General features: G+C 38.5%; 2 protein-coding genes and 1 non-coding gene across 3 annotated transcripts; 2 read left to right on the top strand and 1 right to left on the bottom strand.

Annotated features, from left to right (window-relative positions):
- Window positions 1-1,178: 1,178 nt before the first annotated feature.
- Window positions 1,179-1,285, bottom strand: LOC127088604 (small nucleolar RNA R71). The gene has a single exon (XR_007790434.1). It is a non-coding gene; the product is annotated as a small nucleolar RNA R71 (small nucleolar RNA).
- Window positions 1,286-2,720: 1,435 nt separating this feature from the next.
- Window positions 2,721-3,885, top strand: LOC127078896 (CDP-diacylglycerol--glycerol-3-phosphate 3-phosphatidyltransferase 1, chloroplastic-like; the record flags this gene model as incomplete). Its single annotated transcript, XM_051019310.1, has 4 exons — window positions 2,721-3,021; window positions 3,105-3,202; window positions 3,294-3,344; window positions 3,478-3,885. Coding segments are annotated over 4 exons (639 nt in total), but the record flags the coding sequence as incomplete, so codon positions are not given.
- Window positions 3,886-5,507: 1,622 nt separating this feature from the next.
- LOC127078895 (phosphoenolpyruvate carboxylase 4) lies at window positions 5,508-7,571 on the top strand. The gene is made up of 9 exons (XM_051019309.1): window positions 5,508-5,642; window positions 5,768-5,893; window positions 5,973-6,074; window positions 6,145-6,291; window positions 6,439-6,537; window positions 6,653-6,741; window positions 6,875-7,001; window positions 7,090-7,296; window positions 7,413-7,571. Exons 1-9 carry the CDS (start codon window positions 5,529-5,531, stop codon window positions 7,569-7,571), a joined length of 1,170 nt encoding a protein of 389 aa, XP_050875266.1. The 5' UTR covers window positions 5,508-5,528.
- The last annotated feature ends 2,875 nt before the right edge of the window (window positions 7,572-10,446 follow it).

Here is a 10,446-nt window from a genome sequence, read left to right as displayed (position 1 = left end):
CCTCGCACTCGCTTTAAATTATTTACTTTCCGCACTCGCACTACTTTTATTTATTTTAATGCACTTTTACTTTACCATGTCTAGCTAAATTTATAAGGTTAGAATGTAAGGATCGTAATTGAACCAGTAATCCGTACAATTGTTCGTAGAAACACTTAAGGGCTATTTTAATTTTCAACTTAAGTTTTTCCGCACTTCAATTCCGCTGGGTAAGATCGAAAGTCGTCCAACGTCTTTTTAAACTTAATTGTTTTTAACTATTTCAAAAACAGCGAAAACGCTTTGTCTAGTTCATTAGGAGTTTTTAACATTAAGAAGAAAAGAGATTTTAAAACTATTTTCGGACGCGTTTATAAGTTTAGAGTCTGGTTCGTAAGAACCTCTTTTGGTTAAGAAATCCAGGTTGTAATATTTTTCAACTCAGTCAAGATACTATATTTCTTAAAAATAGGTTTATTACTCTAACGCAATGCGCGCCTTTTTATAAGTGACAATAAGAGGGTTTGATTAGGGAGTACGACTCGGTTCTGAATACGCGAAAGCGACAGTTCCTGTTAAATTAGTTATTTTCAAAGTAGGAAACACTGCCCATAAGTAGCTCTACTAGCAAGTACTTGGATTATCAATCGATTACGTGAATTACATTCGACCCTGTCTTTATTAATTAAATTTCATTTTCCTGTTGTTAATTAAATTACATTCGCAGCACCGGAAGTTTAAGCTTAGTATACCCTCCGGCGGAACCTGAACGTTACGCTCGCGCATGTTTATTCTTTCATAGAATTAAGAGAGCTATGGACGAAGATCAAAACCAAAGACCTCTTAAGGACTTCGCTCAACCATCTAATGAAGAACCTAGTTCTAGTATAGTAAACCCAACCATCCCAGCCAATAATTTTGAACTTAAACCATCCCTGTTGCAACTAGTGCAACAGAGACAATTCGCGGGTCTCGCTACTGAGAACCCAAACCAACATTTAAAAATATTTCTTCAATTAGCAGACACTTTTAAAACCAATGGAGCTTCTCCTGAGGCAATACGTTTAAGATTATTTCCTTTCTCCCTCAGAGATAAAGCCCTATCATGGTTAGATTCCCTTCCACCCAATTCCATTACGACTTGGGATAACCTTAGAAGAGTTTTTCTTGCTAGGTATTTTCCCCCGAGTAAGACCGCCGTTCTTCGAAACCATATAACTAGATTTACCCAAAACCAAGGAGAATCGATGTTCGAAGCTTGGGAGAGATATAAAGAGTTGTTATGAGCATGCCCACATCATGGTTTAGAAAATTGGTTAATCATTCAAACCTTCTATAATTGACTTCATTACAACACAAAGATGACCATCGACGCTGCCGCAGGCAGTGCTCTGATGAACAAACCTTACCCTGAAGCTAGTGCCCTCATCGAAGATATGGCTCAAAACCATCAATCATGGGGATTCGAACGAGCGACAGTTGAGAAGAAGGAAGCCCAAGGAGGAGTGCATGAACTAAGCTCTATAGACATGATGCAAGCCAAAATGGACGCATTAGCCCTTAAAGTCAAGCATATGTGCATAAACCCGAATACTGTAGCCGCAGTTTCGTCGGATTGTGAGATATGTGGAACCAAAGGACACCAATCTGCAGAATGCAGTATATTAAACGAAACCCACTCTGAGCAAGTGAACTACACCCAAGGGAACCCATATTCGAATACCTATAACCCTGGATGGAGGAATCACCCGAACTTCTCCTATAAAAACAATAACCCTATTCAAAATAATGCACCTCCGAGACCTAGTTATCATGCCCCAAGTTCAAATCAACCTATGCAACCTATGCCACCAAAGCCGAGCCTTGAGAAAATTATGGAAAATTTTATCACCGCTCAAACCCAACAAAACAAGGAGTTCATGAACCAAAACATTCATGTTAACGAATTGATTACTCAATTAGGAACCAAGGTTGACCAAATAGTTACTCATACTAAGATGCTTGAAACCCAGATCTCTCAGGTAGCTTTAAACCGAGCCCCTCAGACTACACCTGGAGGACAATTCCCTGGACAACCTCAACAGAATCCGAGAGGACAAGCCAATGCCATTACCCTACGAAATGGGAACGCTTATGATGAGTCACCAAACCCTAGATTGAGTGAACCCGGAACTTCCAAGGAGTGTACCAAACCCACGGACGAAGTAAAGGAACCAGAGGAATCTGAAAACCAGGAAGGTCGAGAAAAAGGAGAAGAACCTAAAGACAAAACTTACGTACCACCCCCGCCATATAAACCACCTATACCATATCCTCAAAGACTCAAACAAACCCAGATCAATAAACAGTATCAAAAATTTATTAAAGTTATAGAAAAACTTCATGTAGAAATCCCTTTCACAGAAGCCATCACCCAAATACCTTCTTATGCAAAGTTTCTCAAAGACATCCTTACCAACAAACGTAGACTTGACGATCCGAAGCCTTTGGAATGTAATCACTATGCCAAAAAGGTTTTTTAACAGCGCATCTTAGACAGCGCTTTTGAAAGAAAGCGCTGTCTAAGGTTAAGATAAAAATAAAACACGGAAAATGTTCTAAAAAATAATGAAAGCGCTTTTAAATATAGACCTTAGTCAGCGCTTTTGAGAAAGCGCTGTTTAAAGTCTTTCAGTTTAAACCACATTTTATTTTCTCTTTCTCTCTTTCGTATTTGTATTAAAACAAACAATTTGTTTTCAACCGCCGCCACCGCCGCCGTCAAACCCCTCTTCCTCTCATTCTCAAACTCCTTCACCTCCAGAAACTTCCACCAACACAAACGCTTCAGATACACCTCCTCCGCAACTAAATTCCCAATTTCCAATAAACCCCCCTCTTTCTCCGCCAATTTGGGGCTTTCTGGAAAAGCCCTAGTTTCTACCGTTCCACCACAGCCAGAACCAGAACAAGAACAAGAACAACCACAATCTTCCAAATTGCTCACTCTACCCACCATTCTCACTCTTGGCCGTGTCGCCGCCGTGCCGCTTCTTGTTGCCAGTAAGTGTTTCCCCTATTCCGCTCACTGCAACATTTTCATTTTCAATTTTATCTATTTTTGTATATAATTGTGTTCTGTGTAGCTTTCTATTTGGATGGTTGGGAAGGAACAGTAGCTACTACCACAATCTTCATTGCTGCTTCTGTTACAGATTGGCTTGATGGTTACATTGCTCGCAAGGTTATTCAATTCATTTCAAACACCACTAACTAACCCTATATTTTTCTTCTATCACTTTTTTCTTTTACTAAATTTGTTGCTTGCAATGCAGATGAATTTAAAATCTTCATTTGGTGCATTCTTAGATCCTGTAGCTGATAAGGTATTTCTTCCAATTCTTAACTTTTGATGCAATTGCAATTGCATACCGAAAGGCACATGTTAATGAATCTAAAAGTAGAAAATTTGTATTGAAACTAATAATGTTAAACATGCATGTGTTCTACTCAATGCAGCTTATGGTTGCTGCCACATTGGTTTTATTATGTACTAGACCTTTGGATGTTGGTTTGTTTGCACAAGCACCCTGGTTACTACCTATACCTGCCATTGCCATCATTGGCAGAGAGGTAATGAATGCTTATCTGACTTCTAATGCATGCTTTACTAATAAGCTCTTCTTTACATCACTGGGAACTGTGTGAGGGTCCTTCTTCATGTATCACTAAATTCATGCATCTTAATTGTTTTGTATTATTATATTTCTTTATTTTGTTCCATTTTTCATATTTTGTTCTTTGATGTTTTGTTTGTAACGTGTTTATGTGTACTAATGAATGAACTCTTACTACACCAACTTACCTTTACAATTAAACTGGTGTTCACTGTAACAGTCAAAGAATAAGAATTACTAATGATGTTATTTTTCATACTACTGAGTGAACTGGGCCGAAGCCAAGGTGGGTTAGATAATCAGTTTGTGTGTGGGAATGGAGATTTTTCAAGCATTTGATGATCTATTGTTTTAATCTACGGTGCTCTGGGAGCGAAATCTCTGATAGTTTAATTAGGGGTGACATTTTGTTTCCATCTTGTGTATATACCTGTAATTGTATTTTGCTTTGGCATGTTGGTGATGCATAATTAGTATATAATTACCCAAAAGCTTAATTCTCTGACTCACTGAGATCCATATTTATATGGTAAATTAGCCATACTCGTGTATTTTCATTATGCTTTTGAGACATCATACTTTGCCCTGATTTACTGGTTTTGCATTAGTGACCAAATCAGATACCTTATAATTTTTGGACTGAACTGCACTTGGACATTGTGAACTTGCCATGATTAAATGAGTTGGTTAACTGAACTTATTAACTTTCTATGGAATGATGAGTTTATTGTATTGAAAGTGGTGATTAGATGGAAAACAAAACGACTAGTTGTTGTTAATACCATGATGCACTGTGGTATTGAACTGCTTGTTGGAGATTTTTATAGGCATGCTGCTGGTTGGTATGGCAGACTGGCTAGGGTTAGGTTCAGTTCATCCAAAGAAACTGTTACTAATTAACTCTGTTTAAAGACTGTCAGTTCTTGTGCAGCTGGTTGAAAATGAATTGTTCGGTTATGCCCATAAGAGTGCTATCAAATGAGAGCAGTATCAAATGAGTTATGTTATGCCAGAATCAGTGTTTGCACCCTAGTGTCAAAGGATATATCAAATGAGAGCAGTATCCCGAGATTTAGTTCAGAGATATTCGGTTATTTCTGTTATGCCTATAAGAGCAGTATCACATGAGTTCTGTTATGATTTTATAGAAATTTTGCACTTTCTTCAACATGATTGTAGGCATCAATGTGTTCACCTTGGTAACAGGGTCTGCATCATTGTTTTTTTTCTCAATTTGATCTTCTAAGTCTCAGATTCACTGCAGCTTGAGATGGTAGATATATTTCCAGGTGGAAGAGGTAAGCTTTTCACTTATCTCACTTTATGTTGCTCGGTTTCATGGACCATGCTTGTATCCACAATTGTGGATTCACAAAATTCGGTTTGCGCTTTGAATCGGGAGATTGAAACAAAGGACATTGTTGTGTACTTTACACACCATCTTGGCTTTGATTGTTTTGCAGGACTGATCATTTGTGTTTATGGTGGCAGGACTGGATTTTCACTCAAGAAAGACACTGTACTGTTAGAGGATAGAAACTATCTGTTTAACTATTAAGTGGAAATGTTTCGTATATTCTCATGTGCTATATCGATTTGGTAGGTGAGAGAGATAACTTCAATATGGCAGACAGACGAGCTTAGGCGCCAAAAACCCACTCCGGTTGATGAAGCTAGAGCTGGTAAGTTTCTCGAGTATCAAGGTTTTCTAGTTCACGTGAAAAGAAAAATAACAACTTGGCATATAATAACATTTTTTTTATCTTCCAAGGTTTGAATATAGTGGAGCAATCACTCTGGAAAGCTGTTCCTCATTATTTGCGTCGAGTCAGCAATGCTTTAAAGAAGGTCTATCATTTTTACTTCATGGTCAATTAGCTGCATTTAAATAAAATGACAGAATCCCAAACAGGAAAGTCCGGTTTTCAGAAGCTTTTAGAGCCACAGCTTCCTCAACTTCCTGGAATTGCTCCTTATAGAGTTGTCTTGGGAAATGTAAAGGATAAGGTATTGCTTCAGATTGATTCCGGTGATGAGTACTTGAAATCACATATTTTCGGTTTTGATATAGCAACTCGCAATTTGAGTTTAAAATCACCATTCAAATAAATGCATGAAATTTGTGTGTTCAGCTTGAGAGGAGCCGTAGACGGTTAGAACTTCTTCTTGAGGATGTTGCATGTGACTACGATCCTTTGGATTATTATGAAACTGCTGACCAGCTTTTGGAACCTCTGCTTCTCTGCTATGAATCTCTGGTACTCTTTCTCATTCCCTCTTTTTCCTGAATGGTTTGTCCACACTCCACAATTGCTATTTAACCTTCCGTGTCTTCAGCAATCATACGGATCCGGGGTGCTAGCTGATGGTCGACTTGCTGATCTCATTCGTAGAGTTGCTACCTTTGGAATGGTTCTAATGAAGCTTGACTTGCGCCAGGTCTGATTTGTATTTGATTTTTATCATTTCTGTAGTAATCAACTATGTTCTGAAACGATCTGTATTACAGGAATCAGGGAGACATGCTGACACGCTTGATGCAATCACAACGTATTTGGATATGGGTACTTACAGTGAATGGGATGAAGAAAAGAAATTAGATTTCTTAACTAGAGAGCTGAAAGGGAAGAGGCCACTAGTTCCTGTCAGTATAGAGGTGAGACAGTTAAGAGTTTTCACTTTTTATACAATGTACCGAGTCTTGACCAGTTATATTACCACCATTGTGATATTTCTAATTTACCGAGGCCTGTGATCTATTCAAAGTTCTTGCTATTTCTGATTGGTATCTTGATTTTTTTAGGTCCCGGCTGATGTTAAAGAAGTCTTGGATACATTCCAAATTGCTGCTGAACTAGGGAGTGATTCACTTGGAGCTTATGTGATCTCTATGGCCTCAAGTGTATGACTAATTGCTTATGGCTACAACTTGTGCTAAATCATTAATCAATCCTCAGATCCTTCATTTTTCTATCTAATTATTAATGAAATTTTATCCACTTTTTCTTGATTGTCAGGCAAGTGATGTTCTTGCAGTTGAGCTTTTACAAAAGGATGCACGGCTCGCTGCTACTGGAGAGTTGGGAAGAGCATGTCCTGGTGGAACGTAAGTAGGAAACCTTAAGTCGAACTTATTTATCTTTCAATTTGTGTGATCGAAATGGTGCTTTAGATGAAAAATTACTTGTCTATTATGTTTGTTTTGTGAATATTTGAATCTTATGACGTGTTTACAACAGGTTGCGGGTTGTCCCTCTATTTGAAACCGTGAAGGACCTAAGAGAAGCTGGTTCAGTTATCCGGAAACTTTTATCAATAGACTGGTACCACGAACACGTCATTAAGAATCACAACGGTCATCAAGAGGTACCTTTTTAATCCGAGGTGTATTTGATTTTATGTTACAGTTATCATGTGAAATTCATTTGATAGTGTTGTAAATTTGTATATGCAGGTTATGGTTGGATATTCTGATTCTGGTAAAGATGCTGGACGCTTCACTGCTGCATGGGAACTTTACAAAGCTCAGGAGGATGTTGTTGCTGCTTGCAATGATTACGGTATTAAAGTTACACTGTTCCATGGCCGTGGAGGCAGTATTGGCCGGGGTGGTGGCCCTACATATCTGGCTATTCAATCCCAGCCACCCGGATCTGTGATGGTAGGTTATACATTTAGCTTTATCATTGTTAATTTTTTTTCTTTCTAAAAATGTTCTGCTTGATGCGAAGGTTAAGAGGGGACGCGGTTGTAAAATTTTCCCATGGTGCATTGCAGGGCACACTTCGGTCTACTGAGCAGGGAGAAATGGTAGAGGCCAAGTTTGGGTTACCACAGATAGCTGTTAGACAACTTGAAATATACACAACCGCAGTACTACTCGCAACTCTTCGTCCGCCTCTCCCACCAAGTTGTGGTTGGATTCATAGAATCTGACTACGATTGGAGTTTTGGACATTTGAAAGTCGTGGAGCGTTGGTGTATGCTAAGGACAAGTTTCAAGTGGATTTTTATTGTTGTACTTGAATTCCAAGTGTTTTGAATTAGGATTGTAATGTGAGTGTGGGAAATGAATGTATGAATTGGGCTAAAGTCGTAATGTTGTAATTGTAGTGGTGATTTTGTATGTATGGAAATGGTGGAATGAATTTAGTTTAATGAAAATGTAACGAATATATTTAGAAATTGAATGGTTGTAAAAAGCGCTGTCTAAGGGGGGATTAGAAAGCGCTTTAGGCAAAAGCGCTGTCTAAGGGGGGGGGCTTAGACAGCGCTTTTTGAAAAGCGCTGTCTAAGGTATACCTAAAAAAATTTAAAATAGGAGGGTCTTAGAAAGCGCTTTTGGCCAAAGCGCTGTCTAAGGGGGGGGGGGGCTTAGACAACGCTTTTTGAAAAGCGCTGTCTAAGGTATACCTAAAAAAATTAAAATAGGAGGGTCTTAGAAAGCGCTTTTGGCCAAAGCGCTGTCTAAGGGGGGGGCTTAGACAGCGCTTTTAAGATTTAAAAAAGCGCTGTCTAAACCTTTAGCAGCGGAGGTTTAGACAGCGCTTTAAAGCGCTGTCTAAGGCTAAAAAAAGCGCTGTCTAAGGTCTTGTTTGTTGTAGTGAATGCTCTTTCCGAGGACAAATTAGCAAAGAAAGATAAAGATCCTGGAAATTTCTCCATTCCTTGCCTTTTGGGTAATCATGTCATCGAAAAAGCTTTTCTAGACTTAGGAGCTAGTGTAAGCCTAATACCTTTAGCGGTTTGTGAGAGGTTAAACTTAGGAGAATTACAGCCCACTAAGATGTCACTTCAGTTAGCCGATAGATCTGTTAAATATCCGATAAGCATTTTAGAAGATGTTCCTGTTAGGATAGGTCAGTTATTTATCCCTACTGATTTTGTTGTCATGGACATCAAAGAGGACCATGATATACCAATCCTTCTAGGTAGACCATTCTTATCGACTGCAGGAGCCATAATAGATGTCAAGAAAGGAAAGTTGACATTTTAGGTAGGTGACGAGAAAATAGAATTTATACTTTCGAAATTTCTTATGGCACCTGTGATAGGAGATTCGTGTTATGCCTTAGATATCATTGATGAATGTGTTAGAGAATTAGAACAAAAAGAAATTATCAAAATAATTAAGTTACCATCAACTCTCATAAGGGAAGATGATGACTTTAAGAAACCCTACATCGATGATAACCTTTACGAATGTTTATCCCTTACCCCATATCCTATGTCATGCCCTAAGAAACCAACCTTAGAACTTAAGGAACTGCCTAAGAACCTGAGATATGAGTTCCTCGATGAAAAGATGAACCGTCCAGTTATAGTCAGTGCTACCTTGAGCCAAGAGTAAACGAACCAAATTTTAGACGTTTTACGAAGATATCCCTCAGCCTTAGGATATAATATCTCTGACCTGAAAGGTATAAGCCCATCCGTATGCATGCATCGGATTTCACTCGAAGAAGATTCAAAACCCTCCAGGGAACATCAGAGAAGAATAAACCCTATAATGAGTGATGTTGTTAAAAAGGAAGTTCTTAAGTTACTTGAGGCAGGTATCATCTACTAGATCTCAGATAGTAAGTGGGTGAGCCCTGTGCATGTAGTACCTAAAAAGGGAGGCATCACAGTCGTGCAAAACGATAAAGGAGAACATGTAGCAAAACATTTAGAAGTAGGATGGCGGATGTGTATAGATTATAGAAAATTAAATAAAGCAACTAGGAAGGATCATTTCCCTTTACCATTTATAGACCAGATGTTGGAGCGTCTAGCCAGACACTCTTACTTCTTCTATCTAGATGGATACTCTGGATTCTTCCAAATACCTATCCACCCCGAAGATCAAGAAAAAACTACCTTTACATGCCCTTATGGAACTTTTGCCTACAGACGAATACCGTTTGGCCTCTGTAATGCCCCAACTACTTTCCAACGCTGCATGATGTCCATCTTCGCAGATTACCTAGATGGTATTATGGAAGTGTTTATGGATGATTTCTCGGTTTGCATATTCGATTTCCATAATTGTCTTGCTAACCTTGAGAAAATCCTGGAGAGATGCGCGGAGGTGAACCTCGTGCTAAATTGGGAAAAATGTCATTTCATGGTAACCGAAGGAATAATTTTAGGACATATAGTTTCCGAAAAAGGTATAGAGGTAGATAAAGCTAAAATAGAAGTTATAGAAAACCTAAAACCCCCAAAAACCATCAGAGAAGTCCGAAGCTTTCTTGGACACACTGGATTCTACCGGAGTTTCATTAAAGACTTCTCCAAAAGATGCTGAATTCATTTTCGATGAAAAATGTAATGACGCATTTAATCTTTTAAAGCAAGCATTAGTATCGGCACCCATTATGAAACCACCTGATTGGTCAGAATTGTTTGAGATAATGTGCGATGCTAGTGATTATGCAGTTGGAGTCGTTCTAGGACAAAGGAAAGATAAAAAATTACATGCCTCTTATTATGCCAGTAGAACCCTAGATGCTGCCCAACTTAACTATGCAACAACTGAAAAAGAATTACTCGTTGTAGTTTTCGCTATAGACAAATTTAGATCTTATCTAGTAGGAGCAAAAATTATAGTTTACACTGATCATGCTGCCATTCGTTACCTATTAAGTAAAAAAGATGCCAAGCCCAGATTACTCTGATGGATTCTATTACTACAAGAGTTTGATTTAGACATAAGAGATAAAAAAGGCACTGAAAATGTAGTAGTCGATCACCTTTCTAGGCTAGAACATCTAAAACCTGAACTAGTACCCATAAATGATGATTTTGCCTATGATAGACTGATCGCTAG

Source organism: Lathyrus oleraceus, chromosome 5 (assembly GCF_024323335.1).
Source record: "Lathyrus oleraceus cultivar Zhongwan6 chromosome 5, CAAS_Psat_ZW6_1.0, whole genome shotgun sequence".
NCBI lineage: Eukaryota > Viridiplantae > Streptophyta > Magnoliopsida > Fabales > Fabaceae > Lathyrus > Lathyrus oleraceus.
The sequence above is the reverse complement of the archived record's forward strand: the minus strand, read 5'-3'. Positions and strand labels throughout refer to the sequence as shown.